Here is a 17,555-nt window from a genome sequence, read left to right on the forward strand (position 1 = left end):
GTGGGGTGACTGAATCACGGTTGGGGTGTCTGTGATCTGTGTTTTTGCTCCAGGGCCCCCTGTATGTACTCTTCAGCCCGCGTTTGATCCTAGAAGACAAATCAATTCACTCACAACTCCTTTTCAGTTGAGCTTTAGTTAACAGCAGGAACCCATACAAGCCCAAACTCCTGGCTCTGTCAGCTCCCGTGAAGCCGTGACCTTCCCTCGTAGGGCCAAAGCTCCTAGGGACCAGGCACTGCAGGGAGCCCTGGGTGGCCAGGGTTGGGTCAAGGGCCTTGTCCTGGCCCTGCTGCTGCCCCATTCCCCAGCCCAGGGGGGCTGTGGGTGTTGAGAAGCGCACACACAACGTGTGCCCTACCTGGAGCCTGCTCTGGACCCTTATGAGCCCCTCACAGGTCTAACACCCAGTGAGAGGTGACATCCAGCACTCCCCCTGCTCCTGGCTAGGTGCTGATGCTGCCACCACATCAGGATTGGTCGCGGCCCTCGTCCTCGTAGGCAATGGCAATCCCTCGCCGGCCCTGCACGGCCTTGGAGACGGGCGTCTTCCCCAGCTGCTGCTCCAGGCCCCGCCAGCTGCGGGACTCCAGGAAGGAGGCTGGGAGAGGAGAGAAAGGGGGAGCTGTTAGCGGGGAGCCGGGAGGAGGCACGGCCCCGCGCTAGGGCTCGGCCCCGCCATGAAACCAAACCACGAACCAGCGGGGCTGATTTCCGCGAGGGCCCGAGTCTGGTCCCTGCAGGCCAGGGAGGTGCTGGGGGGCAGCTGGGCGGCTGGGGGGTCGCCGAGGCGGGCAGCACGCATCTCCCCTGTGATCAGCGAGACGTCGGGAACAGCTTCTGCTGCAGGCACGGCCGGGGGCAGCTCAACATGCGCGCAGGCACCTGATGGGAAACAGCAACGTTAGCCCAGTGCTTGCGTCTTCCCCTCCTCCCTGGTGAGCACAGAGGCAACAGCAGCCTCCAGGCAGGCTGTGAGGCTCCCCGGGAGGGTGCTCGGAGCTGGTTTTCAGCTGTCACCTGGCAGCAGGTCTCGGAAGTCAGTGAGGTAGTTCCCCGTCCACTCCCGGGCTGGGTTGCAGGCAAGTTCCAGCTCATAGGGGGTCACCACAGGCTGGTAGAAGTCGCTGGAGTCCAGCAAGGAGTTCTGAGCACAGGCCACCAGGACGAAGATGTCCACCTCCGGGAAGTTGGCCAGCTTGGCAGGGTTGGGCTTCCCCACGGCCAGCGTGTAGCTGCGCTTGCCGGCCCGGCGCAGGAGCCGGCGGAGGTGCTGCAGCACGTCCAGGTAGCCCGCCACGCCGAGGGTGCCCACCAGGATGCCCACCACGCGGGCGTCCCGCGCCCGCTCCACCAGGTAGAGGCGGCGCATCAGGGCCCGGTTGACGTTGAGGGTCTCCCGGCGGCCGTGGCCGGTGGCGGGGTTGAAGGAGCTGAAGGGGCAGCGGTTCCAGGTCAGCATGAAGTTGGTGAGGGCCAGGCCCTCGGCTCCCACGTAGAACATGGCCCAGTCCTGCAGCCCTCCCGCTGCCTCCACGCGGAACTGGCGGCCGAACTGCCGCACCTCCCCGGGCAGCGTGGGGCCAGGGGGGTCCCCGCACACCACCTGGGAGAAGACGACGTTGGGGTACTCGGGGCACAGCTGCTGCTCCAATTCACCTGAAGGGAGAACGAAATATGGGTGCGGAGCAGAAATCGGGGCTGATGGCACCTGGGAACCCTCTGCCTGGTGCTCTCCCCCCCAGCAGCTCTGCAGAGCCCTGAGCATTGCCAGCGTTACCGCTCACCCATTGCGTAGGCATAGACCACGTCACTCAGCACCACCACGCGGCTCTGCCGCTCGGGATAGAGCTCCCGGAAGACCTCAGCACAACGCCCGACGTCCAGGGGCTGCTGCCCGAAGACGTGCAGCACCGGGAGCTTTCTGCAGGGGCTGAGGCAGGCTGGGCCGTAGTGCACCACCGCCTCGGCGCCCACGTGCTCCGCGGCCACTTCGTCCACGCAGCAGCTGTGGGGAGAGCCAGCGTTAACAGACTGGGGGGGGGGACACCCAGAATTATCTGCCGGGGGGGGGTACACCCAGCATTACTGGGGGGGGCACCCAGCATTATTGGGAGGGGACACCCAGCATTATCAGCCTGGGGGAGGACAGCCAGCATTATTGGGGGGGGACACTCAGCATTAACAGACTCGGGGGGGGGGACACCCAGCATTATCAGCCTGGGGGGGACCCAGCACCTACTGGGGGGCACACAGGCTGTGTGTCCTGGTCCTCCTGTCGCTACCACTGCGGTCCCAAGCCCCGCCCCCCCCCCAAGCAGGGCAGGAGCAGCCCCACAGCCCCCGTTGTGCCCCGCGGAGGCGGGCAGGACCCCCAGCACCCCCCCCCCGCCCCCAGCCCCACACCGACCTGCCGTACGTGGTGTCCCCCAGCACGGACACCTCGGCCCCGCTCTCCGCCTCCAGCCGGGCCGCCACCGCCGCCGCGTCCGGCAGCAGCTCGTCGGGGAACTGCAGGGCGACCTGAGGGGACGGGGGGGGCCGTGAGGGACCGGGGGGGGGGCCGTGAGGTACCGGGGGGGGGCCTGCAGCCCCCCGCAGCCCCCCAGAACCCCCCCCCGGACCTTCCTGAAGCCGCCCTCCCGCACGAAGGCCGCCGCCCGGCCCGTCTCGTAGCAGCCGTCGACGTCCCCCCGCGGGGCCGGGGCCGGGCCCAGCGCCCGCCGCAGCGCGGCCTCGCCGTCGGTGCTGAAGGCCGTCGCCATGGAGACCGGGGCGGGGGGGAGCGCACGCGGGACCCCCTTCTCTGCGCCCGTTTCCAGGGCGGGGCCAATAGGAGCCCGTCCCCGCCCTCCCCGGGAGGAAAGCAGCCAATAGAACGAAGCGCTCGTCGCGGTGCGTTCTGGTCTCTGTAGTTCTTTGGAGGCGGTCCGGCGGCGCAGCCAATAGGTGGGGGGGGGGGGGGGTGCGTCACGTGCCTTCCGGCGGGGCGCTGCGGTCGGGTCAGGTGACGCTGCTCGCGCCCCGCCGGTGCCGCTCGGTGCCGCCGCCGCCGCCATGACGGGGCTCGCGCTGCTCTACTCGGGGCTGGGCCTGGCCTTCTGGGGCACCCTGCTCGGCGTCGGTGAGCGGCCGGGGGGGGGGGGCGGGGGCCGTGAGGGGGCCGTGAGGAGGCCGTGAGGGGGACCCGGGGCTGTGAGGGGCCGTGGGGGGGGCCGTGAGGAGGCCCGGGGCTGTGTGGGGCCGTGAGGGAGCCGTGAGGGAGGCTCGGGGCCGTGAGGGGGCCCGGGGCTGTGGGAGGGCCGTGAGGGCGGCCTGGGGAGCTGGGGGCCATGAGGGGGCTGGGGGGGGGGGGGGGGGGGGGGGGGGGCGTGAGGGGGCCTGGGGCTGGGGGGAGATGAGAACGGGGCACCCGGTGCTCGGGGCTGCCGGTGAGGTGAGCGCAGGGCGGCGGGGCCCTGGCTCCCAGCTCGGCGCGTGGGTGAGGGGACACCGGGGGAGAGGCTGCCCTGTCCCGGTGCCCCGCAGCCCTCCGAATCACGCAGGGGCTGGTAACTGGAGCTCGCGGGAAAGGATCTTTCACGTCTTTTGCCCCTTTTCCCTCATAACGCGAACCTGGGGCTGTGCCCGCTGCTGAGGAGACGGAAGGTGCCCCCCGGAGCCGCCCCGAGCTGGATGCAGCTCCTCTCTGCCCGGCTCCCGGGGCAGGGGGCGGCTGAGGCTGGCTGGGTTCGGTTCCTTGCTCCACCAGCAGCGAACCCACAACACAAACAGGTGCCAGCCTGGCGGGGCCTGGCCCTGGCTGTGCTGAAGCTGTCATCCCTGAAGGTTGCAGCCGTGCGGGAGGGGTGCAGCCTCGCTCCGTGGCTGCAGCACTGTTCCTCATTTCTATGTGGGCTCCTGGGGGCCGCTCCTGTTCCTCAGACATGAGCAGTGACCAGCGTTGCTGCTTCCCGAAGTTACTGCTTCCCGTTTTGGGGTGGTGGCGGCACTTGTATGCCCTCCTGGTGCCTGTTAACCCTCTATCTGGCACAGCACAGACAGTGTGACACTTATCTCTTCAGCAGAGCCAGGTCACAGTCTCTTTTCTAGCTGTGAGTCATGTAAAGAGCAAATCTTCTGGTCTGCAGCTGCATTTCCCATCCGCTGCTAGTGGGCTCAGAGCACGGCAAGGTTTGGGTGCAAGCAACTCAGCGCTGCTGGGTTCCCTGCCACGATTCGGCACGGGAGATGGGCTTGTGTTAGAGCCTGTGCTTTGATATCTGCTGCCTACGTTGGAGTGCAAATCTCTCTGAAAATGGCTAGTCCTGGGGGAAACTCTGAGCTCAGCAGATGCATCTCCAGCCTTGGAAAAATGAGGGCAGGGGGTCAACTGCAGCTGCTGTCATTTATGGGCTCCTCAGGAGCGGAACAGACCCTGGCTGGACGGTGTCAGAGCAGCATGTGATGATGGGTCAGGGCACAGCCTCGTTCCTCATCCCCGCTGTGACACAGAGAGGAGCTCACCGCTCGGTGCTGGGGCTCTCCTGCGGGGCTGAGCCGTTGGGGGATGCAGATGGAGAAGGTGCCGGGGTGTGGGGGGCACCCTGCCCCTTGGCACCGTGCACCCAGTCCTGCCAGAAACCCTCCTGCGTGCTGTGCTCCTCGCCTCTTCCCGGGCCGTGTCCTGCCCTGCCCAGCAGCTGCGGGGCCCCAGCAGGTGTGGAGGCAGCGGCAGCACAGCTGATGCCTGTCTGAAGGTTCTCCTGTCGCTCTTGCTTTCCAGGGATCTGCTACACAATATTTGACCTGGGCTTCCGCTTCGATGTGGCCTGGTGAGTTCCCCAAAAACACCGGCATCCCCCCCTGCCGAGCGCAGGGCTGCGTGAGGAGGGCGGCTGGTGGCAGTGCCCGGTGGCAGCAGCGCGTGCTCTCGAGTGACAGGCAGCGGTCACCGTGTCCCGGGGGGGCGAGAGCTGCAGTGAGCAGAGCGTCCCCTCCACGAGAGGCGTAGACTTCGCCCTGCTGCAGCTGCCCTTGCTCCTGCCCAGGGTGCTGCGGCTCAGTGACTGCAGCCAGGGTGCTCTTGTGTCCCGCAGTCTGGCAGTGCCCAGCCCGTCCTGGGCTGTGTGGTTGGCTGCCCAGTACCTGTTCTGGGGCTGTGCACCATGGCTGGGGGGTTCTGCCTACGTGCTGACACGGGGTGTTTTTTCCTGCCCAGGTTCCTGACGGAGACCTCTCCCTACATGTGGTCCAACCTGGGCATTGGCCTGGCCATCTCCCTGTCCGTGGTGGGCGCTGCCTGGTGAGTGGGGCTGGCTCGTCAGCGGGCTCCTGCCGTCCCATCCGGGCAGCTGCGCGTATGCTGTGGATTCCTGCAGCAGGGCAGGGAAGCGCAGCGCGTGTGCGCGGAGCCATGGGGCTGGGCTTCTGGGGCATCTGGGCAGACTAACTTGTGGGCTGCAAGGGTGTGAAGAGGCAGGGACGTCCCATGATCTCCGGGGGCCGTGCCGTGGTTGTTCTTGTGCCCCAGCCGTTGTGCTGGTGTAGCTGGCCGTGCCTGGAACAGCTGGGGCCCCGGGGCTGAGTCCGCAGTGTGCCCCAGCTGCGTGCCCGATTCTTTGCTCAGCTGGAAGATCCTGGTTTTCCTCCTGAGCCCTTCAGCGAGTGCCAGGCCCTCCTCCAACCACCCTTGTCTGCCACAGGGGGATTTACATCACGGGTTCCAGCATCATCGGTGGCGGAGTCAAAGCCCCTCGGATCAAAACCAAGAACCTGGTCAGGTAAGTGTGGATCTGGGGTTAATGCCTCACCTGGGCAGGGCAGTCCCAGCACCCTGCCTCTCACCGGGTGCTGCCGGCGGGCCGTTCCTTGCTGAGCTGCTGTTGCTGTTTGCTTTCAAAACAAAGAGCCCTAAAGGAGGCAGAGTACTGCTTTGGAGGGTCACAAGTGGTGTGATATCACGCACTGAATGAGCCCAGTGTGTTCAAAACAAACACCGGGGAATCACACATCCTGCCCTAGGCAGGGGCTCCCCAGGCCATGCACAGCCCTTCCCAGAAGGGGCTGGCGGAGGGGAGGGCTCCCGGGACCCGCTTCCCACAGGGGTCTCACAGGTTTCTGGGGTGGCACAGCACGACCAGCGCCCAGCCTTTGTGCTTAGCAGCTCTCCCTTGTGCGAGAGGTGCTCTGGGCTGCCCTTCCGCCCCTGGCAGCAGTGGGGCAGGCTCAGAGAAGGCTGTGGAGGGGTCTGGCTGGGCACGAAGTGAAATGTGCTGCTTGGGGTGGGCTTTCAGAGCCTGGGGCGCTGTGGTCAGACTTTGCCTTTCTCCCACAGCATCATTTTCTGCGAGGCCGTGGCCATCTACGGGATTATCATGGCAATCGTCATCAGTAACATGGCTGAGGTACGGGAGGGCTTGGGCCGGCCCCAGGGCCGCGGTGGGGACGGGCAGGGAGATGTGGGCCTGCGATGTGAGCCATGGCCCTCCAGGGGCTTGGGGTGCTGCCGTGGCTCTGGGAGCCCCTGGGCTGGCGGTCTGCGGGGCGGTCGCTGTGCAGACTGAAGGGCGAGACGGGGCGGCACGCAGGTAACCCAGGCCCTGTCCTTTCTCTCAGCCTTTCTCTGCAGTCACCCCAGAGACGATTGGAGCCAGGAACTACCATGCAGGTAAGGACTGCTCAGCCCCGGTGATGCTGCTGTGAGCTTCGGCTCCCTCTCACCACAGCCTCCTGCTGCTCCCTCTGCCCTCAGTGTGGGACTGCAGGGCCCAGCTCCCCTGCCCCACAGCCTTCAGTCCAACAGGCTCCATCCAAACCGAGCCCGTCAGCCCTGTGTGAACGATGTCGGGGTTCTTCCTGCTGCCCTGGACAGCAGGCGCGCCTCTTCTGCCCCAGAGTGGCTGCTTGGTTACCTTCTCTAGCCACTTCTCGGCTTTGGTTCTCCCACTGTCTCCGGCCAGAGCTGCTGCTGCTTCTGCGTGCCCCGGCTGCAGGAGGAAGGAGGTTGTCCCCTGCTCTTGCAGTGTCCGTCTCTCGCAGGTTTCTCCATGTTCGGGGCTGGCCTGACCGTGGGGTTGTCCAATCTCTTCTGCGGAGTGTGCGTGGGCATCGTGGGCAGCGGGGCTGCCCTGGCTGATGCCCAGAATGCCAGCCTCTTCGTCAAGATCCTGATCGTGGAGATCTTTGGCAGTGCCATAGGGCTGTTTGGGGTCATCGTCGCTATCCTGCAGGTACCTGCCTCCTGGGGCCTCGGGGCTTACGTGAGCACAAGGTGCCTGTCACCCTGGGTGACAAACAAACACACCTGGGCTCCAGCACAGTCCTCTGCATTGCGAAGCCGAGGCTGCTCGAGAAGTCTGGGGTGACAGCTGTGCCCACAGGGTGCTGTGCCCACGGGGTGCTGTGCCACGGGGTGGCAGTGAAGCTCTTCAGATGGCCCGAAGAGCAACTGTCACCGAGGGTGTCACCTTGGGCACGCCCTGTGCAATGCTCATGGCTTGCTGGTGGGGCCAGTTAGCTGCCTGCAGTCCTGGGGCATTTGGGTGGGATTAAGGTGCTAGGCTGGGGTTTGTAGGGCACGCTCTAATGTCTCTCCTTTCTTTCCAGACTTCTAAAGTAAAAATGGGCAACTGAGTCCTGTCCCACCCAGCCTGTTCCAGCCCGCCCCAAGAGGTGCTGTATATACTTATTTAATGTTTCTATCCTTGACTGGGGTGGGAGCTGGCCCGCAGCAGGAACGGGAGCCCGGCTGTGGAGCCCCATCCCGCCGACCGGCCCCTCAGAAGAAACAAGTATCTGTGTGAATTCTGCCCCAGCGGCCTGGCCCGGCGGGGCCGTGCTGCTGCGTGTCCCCGGTGTGCGTAGAATCGATCACCAGTGCAATTCTGTGTCCGTGAAATAAATATGGTTCTCGTCCAAGGGCGCAGCTCCTCCTGCGCTTTGCGCGTGCCTGGGGACACTCGCGGAGAGCTGAGCCCGTGCTCGGAGGCTCCCTGCCGCGTGTGCTGCTGGCAAAGTCCCCGCTCTGCTCCCGGAGCCCCGTGGCACCACCCCACAGGGGGAAAAGGCCGCGCGTCCCCACGTTAACCGTGCCGCCTGCTCAGCCTGCGAGGGGCCTCCCTTGCCGGGCTGTGGGAACACGGAGCTCTGCCACGCTGCGAGTAGGAGGCTGCTGGAGCAGGCAGCTCCGCGCTGGCTCTGCCAGGCTGCTACCAGCACCAGTGCTGCCCCATGCTGGAGGCACGGGCACGAGCTGGGCTGGGCCTTTCGGCTCCCGGCCAGGTAGTTCAGCACGCAAAGGGAGCGTAACGCTGCTGCCTGCGGTGTCCGTACCCCCATCGTGCAGCTGGGGGGCACCTGAAGGGCAGAGAAATGAAGCTTTTTGCCGCCTGAAGGCCATATCCCAGCCAGTTACCTTGTGTTTGCTGCGCGCTGGGGCTCTCGGGTCTGCCTGTGCCCCACGGGCCGCAGTCCCAGGGGGCCTGGCGGAGGTCCCGGGGTGGGGACATGTTGTGCTGGCCCTGCTCCCCTCTCCCTGCCTGCGGTGGATGCAGCGTGGGGAAGCCGGCTGTGGACAGCTGGGCCTGCAGCTCTCGTGCTGCCTGGGGGAAGGGAAGAACAAGGTCTTCCTGCCTCCGCTCTGCAGAGCCGGTGCTTCTGCAGTCTGCTGCATCCGGCACGAGGGCCTCGTCCCGCTGTGCCCTGAGCACACCTTTGTAGGGGGAGCATCTCCCCCCAGCACTCAGCGCTCTGCGGCAGTGCACGTGTACTAGGGGAGCTGCCCATCTCTTCTCACCTGGGTGCAACGGGCAGGGGCAGGGCTGCTGGAGCTGAAAAGCATTCGTACCTACTGCTTTTTTTTGCCCTTGGAGTAGGGCAGCTGCCTCTGCTCCGCCTCTCTGAGGTCTGCTGGCGTCCTGGCTCTGCTCCACGCTGTCCTGTGTGCTCTGGGACCTTGGGCTCACCTGGGATCTCTGTGCTGCGGGCAGATGGTGGGACTGGTCTTGCTGTGGCCTGGCTCTGCATCTAGTGCAGGCTGTGCCCAGCCCTCCAGCCCGCTTGTACTGCGCTATGGAGGGGTGGCCCTGGGGCCGAGCTACCCCCTGGACAGCAGTGCCACCCCCCGGGGGTAGGAAGACTGTTGGGGCAAACCTAGCTGAGCCCTGCAGCCCCCTGTGCCCCTCTCCAAACACCGCAGCAGCTCACCGCAGGGGTGGTTGTGCTGTGGGGCTGCCCTGTGCTCGTGTGGGGCAGGATGCGGCCTGAGGGAGCCAGCAGGTGCGAAGCGAGAGGCTCGTACTGCACGCTTGCCCTGCTCCCACGGGCTGTGGTGGTGGCCCTGTGGGACTTGGGGGCTGCGCACCAAGCTCCTGGGCCCTGGCAGAGCTGCCTTCAGGAAGGAGGCGCTGGGGGAAGCAGCCTGTGCTGGCGGCAGAGGAGCTGTTCTGCGAGTTAATCGCCTTCCTTGGTGAAAGGCTCGTCCGCTTGGTCGTCCAGCGATGGGCACTGCCCTGCCTCGGTTTGGCTTGCCGGGCATCTGCCAGCTGTTGGAAGCCTCCCGCTGCAAGATGCTTTCCGTGCACCGCGGCTGTGATGGGGGCCGTGCTGCGGGCTCCCCCAGGTATTTATTACGAGGCCCTCCAGGGCTGGAGCAGCAGCCGGAGCCGGGATGCGCTTTTTTAAGGGGAAAATGCCCCCCTGCCCCGGAACCGCGCCGAGAGCCGGAGGAGGGAGCGGGACGGCTGCGCCCAGGGCTCGTGGGGTGGGTGCCACGGGGCCAGAAGGGTCCCTTAGGGGACGGAGAGGAGGGGAAGCCCCGGGGGCGGGTGGGCAGCCGGGCAGAGCGGCCCGGAGGGGCTGGCACGAAGGGGAAGGCAGCGGGTGGGCCGCGGCAGCAGGGTGGGGGGGACCCAAACCACGGGGCTCCCGGCCCGGCGGCGGCCCAGGCCCGGCCCCGTCGGGGCGGAGCGGGGCGGCCCCTCCCGGTGCGGCGGCGGGCGGAGCCGGCGTGCGGGCGCGGCCCGTGTCCCTGCGGCTCTCGGCGGTGCGGAGCGGCGGGGCCCGGCCGGCGGGGCCCCCCCCCCCAGCCCCGGCATGGGCGCCCGCGGGCCGGCGGCCGGGGGAGGCGGAGGCGGAGGCGGCGGCGGGGGCCGCTGACCGCGCCGGGCCGGCGGGGCTGAAGCGAGGCCCCGGCCGCCGTGGGTGAGCGAGCGGGGCGGCGCGGCCTGGCCGGGTGGGTGGCGGCGGTGGCGGTGTGGAGCCGGAGCCGTTCCCCGCGGCGCCCAGCCCCGGGAGGTGCAGGCCCCGCCGCGGGAGGGCCCCGGCCGCAGGCCCCGAGGCACGGGAGGAGGCCCCGGGGGGGGGGGAACCGGGGGGGGGCCGGTGCGGGGCCGGGGGTGCGCGGCCGTGTTGGGCGCGGAGGGGTCCGATCCCCGGGCCCGGCCGCCCGGCGGAGGTGGGCGCAGCGGCGGTGCCCGTCCTGCTCGGCTCTGAAAGCTTCCCCGGGGCCCCTCCGGGAGGGAACGCAGCGCCGTGGGCTTGGTCCCGGCTGCCCGGGGAGTTCCCGGAGGATCTGGGGGGCCGGTTCTGCTCAACGGGCTCGCTCTCTGAGCTGGCCCCGCGGCCAGGGCTGGGCTGGGCGGCACCAGCAGGTCCCTGCTGCGCCTCCCTCTCCTGCAGGTCCTTGGGGGGCTGGGAGGAGCGGGACGGAGCCCCCCGTGCCCCCCGTGCCCATGCCTGCGAAGCAGACGCGGCTGGCCCCATCGCTGCAGGCACGTGTGACACCGGGGTGGGTGCTCGAGGAGAGGCGTGAGGGCAGGTCGCGCCGGTAGCGCTTGGCCTCTCATCGCGGAGGGGGTTACATCACGGTTAATGGCCCCAACAGACCTTCCTGCCAGGAATTGGCTTGCGTTTTTAGTCTGCTTGTGCTCTTGGCCTCCACAGCATCTCGTGGCTGCGGTTAAACCGAGTGCTCCGCTTTTGTTCGCGTCGAGCCAGCCGCCAGCCCTCGTGGCGCGGGGAGCGCCGCGCTCCCCCAGCAGCGCGAGCTGCCTGGCGGAGGAGAGGCCCGGCTCCCGAAAACCTGCCCTTCTCCTCCCCAGCGCTGCCTCTTCCTCCCCGTCTGCCTGTCGAGATGCTGCTGCTGCTCCATGTGCTGCCGGGTGCCTCCACAGACCAGCCTCCCGCAGGGGCTGTGCTTCGGGGAGGTTTCCAGCACGCAGCCCGCCCCCGGGGCTGGGGAGCCGGCTGCGCCCGGGGCTCTGCTCCTCGCAGGACGGTTTGGGAGGCACCGCCACGCTCGGCTTCCCTCGCACCATGAGCACGGGGGGCAGCTTCCTAGAAAGCACCTGGCTGTAAGATCGGGGTCCTGGCGTGTCCCGCAGGGGGGGACCCGCTTCGCACCTCGGCTCCGCTCCTCCTTCCCACCCCGTGTCCCCCCGTGCCTGCCGCTCCCCGGGAGGCCCCCCAGCCAGCCGGGGCTGGCAGCTGCTGCAGGGCTGGCCCTGAGGCCCCGGGCTGGGTGCCAGCACCCTCGGGTCCTAACTGCGCTCCTGCTGGGGGGCCCTGCCGCGGCTCCCCGCCTGCTGCAACCCTCCCGGGGTCCCTGCCGTGGCACCAGCCTGGGCCAGGGTCTCCGGGGCCTTGCTGCCCACTCTGCGTGCCCCCGTCCTAGCAGCTTGCCTGGGAGCTGGGGGGCACGGAGGGATTGGGGTGTCCCCCTCCAAGGTGTGCCACCGTGCTGCGGGGCTGGAAAGGGCAGGAGGGTTCGGGGCTCGGCCAGGGAGCTCCGGTGCCTCTCGCGGCCACCTTCCCAGCAGAGCCCTGGCCTGGCTCCAGGTGTCATGTGTGAGATAAGGGCACCCTGGCAGCTCCCTTGGGCACGGTGTCCTGGGGGGCCCCGGCAGCAGGAGGAGAGAGGAGCCGCGCTGCTGTAAGTTGGACTCCCCCGGAGGCAGCAGGAACCCCTCGGGGCTGCCTGCCCGGGACGTGCTCCCTCCTGGCTCGGTGTCTGCCTGCAGCTGCTGGCTGCGCTCAGCGCCCTGACAGCACGGCACTTGCTGCCGGCCCTATTTCGGAACCGGTGCTGGGCCAGTTGGGGATGGGGAGCAGGGGAATGCGGTGCCTTGGGCGGGAGTGGCTGCTGGGGGCACCCGCAGTGCCTCTGGGACTCTGCAGGCTGACAGCGTTTTGGTGTGTGACCTTCTGCAGGGTCCCAGCCTCGGTGGGGCTCTCTGCAGCTCCTTTTGGGGTATCCCCATCCCTTGCTGGGGGGCTGGGAGTGGGTCTGGCCTGGTCTTGGTCCTGGGAACGGGGCGGGGGAGCTGCTGCCAGGGGAAGCCTCCCTGTGCTCTGCTGCCCCGGTGGGAAAGCGTTGGGTGCTGTGGGTACAGGAAGGTGAGGAGGGACAGCGTGGAGAGGGAACATGGGGCAGGAGCAGCCAAGGGCACAGGGGTGTCCAGTTTGGGCAGGAAACGGACGAAGCTGGGGTCTGTTTCTGCTCTGCTGGGTGGCACTGACCCCGCTGCCCTCCGGATTTGTGCTTGTCCCTAGTCCCTCTCGCGCGTTCGTGGCTGTGCCGTCAGAGCAGGGGCTCCAAGTCCCTGTCGGGCCCTGCTGTCACCGGGGCTGGGGTTGGGCGGTGCTGGCGGAGCAGGGCTGTGTCCGGCCACATCCTGAGCACGGGATGTCTCGGCAGGATCGGGACCGTGGCTGGAGCCGCCCCCCTGCCCCGCTGAGCGCACATGTCCGCCTGCCCGTGCCCGGAAGATGACCAGGCTGCTCTTGGGGGTGACCCTGGAAAGGATTTGCAAGGCCGTGCTGCTGCTCTGCCTGCTCCACTTTGTCATCATCATGATCCTCTACTTCGACGTCTACGCGCAGCACCTGGACTTCTTCAGCCGCTTCAACGCCAGGAACGCCTCGCGCGCGCACCCCTTCTCCAACTCCTCCCGGCCCAACGGCACCGCCCCCAGCTACGGGCCAGCCGGCGCTGAGCCCCCGTCCCCCAGCGCCAAGCCCAGCACCAACCGCTCCGTCACCGAGAAGCCCTTGCAGCCCTGCCAGGAGACGCCCCCCGGCTTAGGTGAGGTGTGCGGGGTGAGAGCGGGGCAGCTGGGTGCTGGGGGGGGGGGGGTGTCCCCTTCCCTGGGCGCTCAGCGTGGCTTCCCGGTGGTCCCAGGCTGGAGAAACCCAAGGCTTGGTACCAGGCAGCTGGTCGCTGCTGATACGGGGGGGGGGGGGTTTTGGGAGTCCCTTGTCCTCGGCAGTGCCGCTCCCCCTTGCGGGTCCCCCTCCCTGCTCCGCTGGCCCTGCTGGGAGCAGCGGGTGACCGTGACCTGTCCTGTGTCCCGTGCTGCTGGCATCGCCCTGCCCTCGCTCGTGCAGTCGGACGCCTGCTCATCGAGTTCAGCTCCCCCATGAGCATGGAGCGGGTGCAGCGGGAGAACCCCGACGTGCGCCAGGGCGGCAAGTACACCCCCCCGGACTGCTTGCCCCGGCAGAAGGTGGCCATCCTCATCCCCTTCCGGCACCGCGAGCACCACCTCAAGTACTGGCTGCACTACCTGCACCCCATCCTGCGCCGGCAGAAGGTGGCTTACGGCATCTACATCATCAACCAGGTCTGTAGGGCGGGGGCGAGGTGGGCGGCGGGGCCGCGGTGGGCGTGCAGGCGTCACTGAGCTCTGGGGCCACGTGCCCTGCTCCGCAGTACGGCGAGGACACCTTCAACCGGGCCAAGCTGCTCAACGTGGGCTTCCTGGAGGCGCTCAAGGACGACGAGGAGTACGACTGCTTCATCTTCAGCGACGTGGACCTCATCCCCATGGATGACCGCAACCTGTACCGCTGCTACGAGCAGCCGCGGCACTTTGCTGTTGGCATGGACAAGTTTGGGTTCAGGTGGGTGCCTGAGGGGCCGTGGTGTTTTGGGGGCACGGGCTGGGGGGGCCTCGTGGGGATAAAGCCGGGGATTCCTGTGTGGTTATTGCTTGGAGCAGGTGTGGGGTCAGTGGCTCAAATTGTGGACGTGGGATGGCAGAGGGCACGGAGCCCTGCGTGAGAGGGTGACACCGGAGGGGCTGGTGCTTGTCCCTGTGTCTGGGGGACCCTGTGGGGCTGGCCCTGTTCCCTGATCTCTCTACTCTCACCCTGCAGGCTGCCGTATGCTGGCTACTTTGGTGGTGTCTCTGGGCTGAGCAAATCCCAGTTCCTGAAGATCAATGGTTTTCCCAACGAGTACTGGGGCTGGGGAGGAGAGGACGACGACATCTTTAACAGGTAGGTGCCAACCCCTTACCCAGCCTCGGCTCAGGGCTTACCGGTGTGTGCTGGGACATACGTGACGTGCAAGGAAGGTCCCTGCCACACCCCAGGGAGGAGTTTAATTACCCTCCAGGCTGGCAGGGCTGGGAGTTGTCACGCTGGTGCCACAGCTCGGACTGTTGGCCAGCCCTTGGGGGTCAACCTACCTGGCGCGGGGGGGCCCAGCCTCCTCTTCCTCGTCCTGCTCTTTGAGGGCAGCAAGCTGCAGTTTGAAGCCAGCTGAGACACGTGAGCGGGGAAGCCTGCCTGCGGGCTCTGTTCCAGGCTGGGATCAGGATGCGAAACTTGGAAGTGGCTCTGTAGAGGCTGCTCAGCACCACAGCGGGCATTTCTGCCGGCAGCCGGCAGGCCGCAGCAGATCCGCGTGCAGGGCCGCGGCTCCCTCTGTTGAGTGCAGGAGCCGGAGAGCTTCAGCGTTGTTTCGGCGCGTCCCACGACGCTGCCCGGCCGTGCTGGCAGTGGAGCAGCGTGTGGCGATGGTGCACGGCACCATCTGAGGGCGGCCTGAGCCGAGAGCCCCTCGCAGGTGCTGTGCGCACAGGCAGCGGGCACGGTTCCCCTCCGGAAGTAACCGGCCCAGACAAGCGGTCCCAGGGGAGACGAGGTGCAGCGTGTTGAGCTCTCGGGGAGGTTTAGGCAGCCCTAAAAGCGTGCAGGGGGCCCTCAGGGGGCCGTGCCACCGCTCGGCTGCCCTAGCCGCTGGATTTCAGCTTGCTTGCTCTTCAGGCCCGAGCGCAGTTGTGTTGCCGGGAGGAGGGGAGGCTTCTCTCCGTGAGCTGGGATCTCTCCAGCTTTCCTGCTCCCACTTGGCCTCTCAACTTTAAATGAACTATTCTAGGAGAAGAAAATCTCTCCCCACCTGCTGGCTGTGCAGACAGAAAAAGCAATTGAGGCCAGAGTCATGCTGCATGAAGGGAAGGGCAGGGCCACCGGCATTTGGAGAATGTAAACAGCAGTGGCTTTGGAGCGGTGGGGGAATAGCGGTGTTTGCTTAGCGCCGGCTGAGCACAGCGAGTGCCCGCAGCACCGGGGGTCACCTGGAGCTGGCGGTGCTTGCTTCGGGCATGCACTGCTGTGGAGCAAGCAGCATCCTTGGTCGTGGGCACTGTTCCCAGCTGTGGCCTGGCTCTGCTCCCCTCTGGCCAGCGGAGAGCAGGCTTAGCGCAGTCGTGTTTCTTGCTTAGCTAGGGACAGGTTTATTTTTGGTGAGGGCTGGCCCCGGGGATCTCCGGCCTGGGAGGATGTCCTACCCTGGGGTCTGGGCGTGCGCTGATCCCCTTCTGCTCCTGTCCCTCAGGATCTCCCTGAACGGCATGAAGGTGTCGAGGCCCGACATCCGCATCGGGAGGTACCGCATGATCAAGCACGAACGCGACAAACACAACGAGCCCAACCCGCAGAGGTGAGCCGCAGGGGCCTGTGGCTATCACCTCGCCCTGCCCACCCCGCCAAGGTATCGCCGCCCCCCCACAGTGGGCGTTCCCCTTCTCCCCTGCCTCATCCCGCTCCTGTTCCCACCAGGTTCACCAAGATCCAGAACACTAAGATGACCATGAAGCGGGACGGGATCAGCTCGCTGCAGTACCGGCTGGTGGAGGTGTCGCGCGCCCCCATGTACACCAACATCACGGTGGAGATCGGCAAGCCGCCCCCACGCCTGGCCCGGGGCTAGCGCTTGCCCAGCAGGCAGAGCTGTGCGGGGCTGGCGCTCGCACCCTTGGGTGGCCGGCGGCTCTGCGCCAGGGCTGGCTGGACGCTGTGGATGTTGCCCCAGCCCCAGGGCAAGGACTGGACGGGGATATTTTCTGCCTACTCTGCTGCCTTTCGGAGACGGCTGTGCCCCAGCCCACCCGTTGGTCCTGAGAATTTCCGCAACCTTTTGTCCCCCGTCCCCACCAGTGTATTTCCAAGCCCCCTGCCCCATACTCGGTGTGTTGGCTGAAGCGCCCATCTGCCCCGCGCGCAGCTCCCGGCACAGAAGGAGGGGACGGCCCCAGCCCCGGCGAGGAGCCCCGTGCCCACGCCAGCTCCTGCCTGCACCCCAGGAAGGGAGGAGGTGAGCCCCCGGGGCAGCCCGGCGCCCAGTCCCCACCGGTGCTGCAAGAAGCGGGGTGCAGGCTTCCCCCTTCACCAGCGCTGGAGCTGCCCCGGCCGGAGGGGGGAGCAGCCTCGGCCTCCCCAGCGGGCAGGATCGGGGCACCGGTGCCGCCCGCGCAGCTCGGCGTGCAGACGTGGCTCGCTGTCTTCCTCCGCTTTAGTCTGGTGCTCAGAGCCGGGCCTCAGCTCTGCCAAACAGCGACCTCTGGTTATTAGCAGAAGCCCCTCGCCGTGCCTCAGTGTCCCTGGGGCTGCTGGCCGTGTCCCCTGCCCTCCCTGAAGGCAGATGCTGTGCGCCCCCCCCCCCGTTAAGCCCTTCCAGCTCTGGGGGACGGGTTGACACAAAGCCCCACGGCCCCTCTTGGTCGGGGGGGCTGTCCCATGGCTCCCTCCATCCACGTGCCGTTTGGAGGTGACGGGGACTGGCTCTGCCCTTGCTGCTCTCCAGCTTTACCCCTTCCAGCCCCGGGGCAGGGAGGAGAGGACGGAGCCATGTGGGGCAGGTGCCCTGTCCCTCCCCACATCCCTCCGTGGGGCCGGGGGCACTGCCACCTCCCCGCAGCCGGCCGGGAGCAGCGGGGCAGCAGGGGCACCGGTGACTTTTGTACATTTGAATGTCTGACCCTTTTTTTGAGCGTACGTTGAATGCAGCATTCGGTCGTAGAGACCTGGGTTTTTGTATTTAATAAAAGTTTCAAAAGTTCACAGGGTTCCTGGGGAGGGGGGGGTCACCGTGGAGATTGGGCAGTGTAAGGCACCCCTGGAGCTGCTGCAGCCAGTAGGGGTGGGAGACGGGGGGGGCACAATCTGGGGCCAACAGGGCTGAATGTGGGGTGGAAGGGCCCAACTTGTGGGGTGAGGACAGTGTGGGGGTGTCTGGGGACAGCACAAGCCCTGGCACAATATTGCCCTGGGGACACCGCAGTGCTCCCTGCCCTGGTGCTCAAGCCAGTGGGTGTCCTGGGCACCCCCAGCCTTACCTTGCAGGTCCCCCCTGCGCCCGAGAAGCCCCTTGGTGGCTGCAGGGGGGCTCCACGTGCTGTCCCTGCTGCCCCTCGGTGCGATGGAGCCCTGTGGAGGGTGCAGGCCCTCATGCAAAGGGATTGACCAGGCAGCCACGCTGCCTCCCACGACAAGGCCACCATGTCCCCCCC

At 67.2% G+C, this 17,555-nt stretch overlaps 3 protein-coding genes across 3 annotated transcripts; 2 read left to right on the forward strand and 1 right to left on the reverse strand.

Moving 5' to 3' along the window:
- Window positions 1–117: 117 nt before the first annotated feature.
- DPH2 (diphthamide biosynthesis 2) lies at window positions 118–2,843 on the reverse strand. The gene is made up of 6 exons (XM_048059278.2): window positions 2,625–2,843; window positions 2,411–2,523; window positions 1,788–2,008; window positions 1,021–1,659; window positions 700–885; window positions 118–601 (listed from the first exon to the last, which is right to left on the reverse strand). The coding sequence occupies exons 1-6, from the start codon at window positions 2,763–2,765 to the stop codon at window positions 471–473; spliced, it is 1,431 nt and encodes a 476-aa protein (XP_047915235.2). The 5' UTR covers window positions 2,766–2,843; the 3' UTR covers window positions 118–470.
- A 124-nt stretch (window positions 2,844–2,967) lies between these two features.
- Window positions 2,968–7,899, forward strand: ATP6V0B (ATPase H+ transporting V0 subunit b). The gene is made up of 8 exons (XM_067001957.1): window positions 2,968–3,124; window positions 4,766–4,814; window positions 5,201–5,284; window positions 5,685–5,762; window positions 6,317–6,386; window positions 6,598–6,649; window positions 7,021–7,211; window positions 7,588–7,899. The coding sequence occupies exons 1-8, from the start codon at window positions 3,058–3,060 to the stop codon at window positions 7,612–7,614; spliced, it is 618 nt and encodes a 205-aa protein (XP_066858058.1). The 5' UTR covers window positions 2,968–3,057; the 3' UTR covers window positions 7,615–7,899.
- A 2,089-nt stretch (window positions 7,900–9,988) lies between these two features.
- Window positions 9,989–17,104, forward strand: B4GALT2 (beta-1,4-galactosyltransferase 2). Its single transcript, XM_067001956.1, has 7 exons — window positions 9,989–10,182; window positions 12,677–13,063; window positions 13,366–13,601; window positions 13,691–13,881; window positions 14,137–14,259; window positions 15,602–15,706; window positions 15,826–17,104. Exons 2-7 carry the CDS (start codon window positions 12,748–12,750, stop codon window positions 15,974–15,976), a joined length of 1,122 nt encoding a protein of 373 aa, XP_066858057.1. The 5' UTR covers window positions 9,989–10,182; window positions 12,677–12,747; the 3' UTR covers window positions 15,977–17,104.
- The last annotated feature ends 451 nt before the right edge of the window (window positions 17,105–17,555 follow it).

Source organism: Anser cygnoides, chromosome 8 (genome assembly GCF_040182565.1).
Source record: "Anser cygnoides isolate HZ-2024a breed goose chromosome 8, Taihu_goose_T2T_genome, whole genome shotgun sequence".
In the NCBI taxonomy this organism is placed as follows: Eukaryota; Metazoa; Chordata; class Aves; order Anseriformes; family Anatidae; genus Anser; species Anser cygnoides.

What these genes read in the sequence shown, in the direction of transcription:
- DPH2 (XM_048059278.2), bottom strand. Translation starts at nt 2,765, where the DNA reads ATGGCGACGGCCTTCAGCACCGACGGCGAGGCCGCGCTGCGGCGGGCG. An exon ending in GGGAGGGCGGCTTCAGGAAG is followed by an intron (nt 2,524 to 2,624) that starts GTCCGGGGGGGG and finishes CCGTCCCCTCAG; the next exon opens with GTCGCCCTGCAGTTCCCCGA. An exon ending in CGCGGAAATCAGCCCCGCTG is followed by an intron (nt 602 to 699) that starts GTTCGTGGTTTG and finishes CTCCTCTCCCAG; the next exon opens with CCTCCTTCCTGGAGTCCCGC.
- ATP6V0B (XM_067001957.1), top strand. Translation starts at nt 3,058, where the DNA reads ATGACGGGGCTCGCGCTGCTCTACTCGGGGCTGGGCCTGGCCTTCTGG. An exon ending in TTCCGCTTCGATGTGGCCTG is followed by an intron (nt 4,815 to 5,200) that starts GTGAGTTCCCCA and finishes TTTCCTGCCCAG; the next exon opens with GTTCCTGACGGAGACCTCTC. An exon ending in AAAACCAAGAACCTGGTCAG is followed by an intron (nt 5,763 to 6,316) that starts GTAAGTGTGGAT and finishes TTTCTCCCACAG; the next exon opens with CATCATTTTCTGCGAGGCCG.
- B4GALT2 (XM_067001956.1), top strand. Translation starts at nt 12,748, where the DNA reads ATGACCAGGCTGCTCTTGGGGGTGACCCTGGAAAGGATTTGCAAGGCC. An exon ending in GCATCTACATCATCAACCAG is followed by an intron (nt 13,602 to 13,690) that starts GTCTGTAGGGCG and finishes CCTGCTCCGCAG; the next exon opens with TACGGCGAGGACACCTTCAA. An exon ending in GACGACGACATCTTTAACAG is followed by an intron (nt 14,260 to 15,601) that starts GTAGGTGCCAAC and finishes CCTGTCCCTCAG; the next exon opens with GATCTCCCTGAACGGCATGA.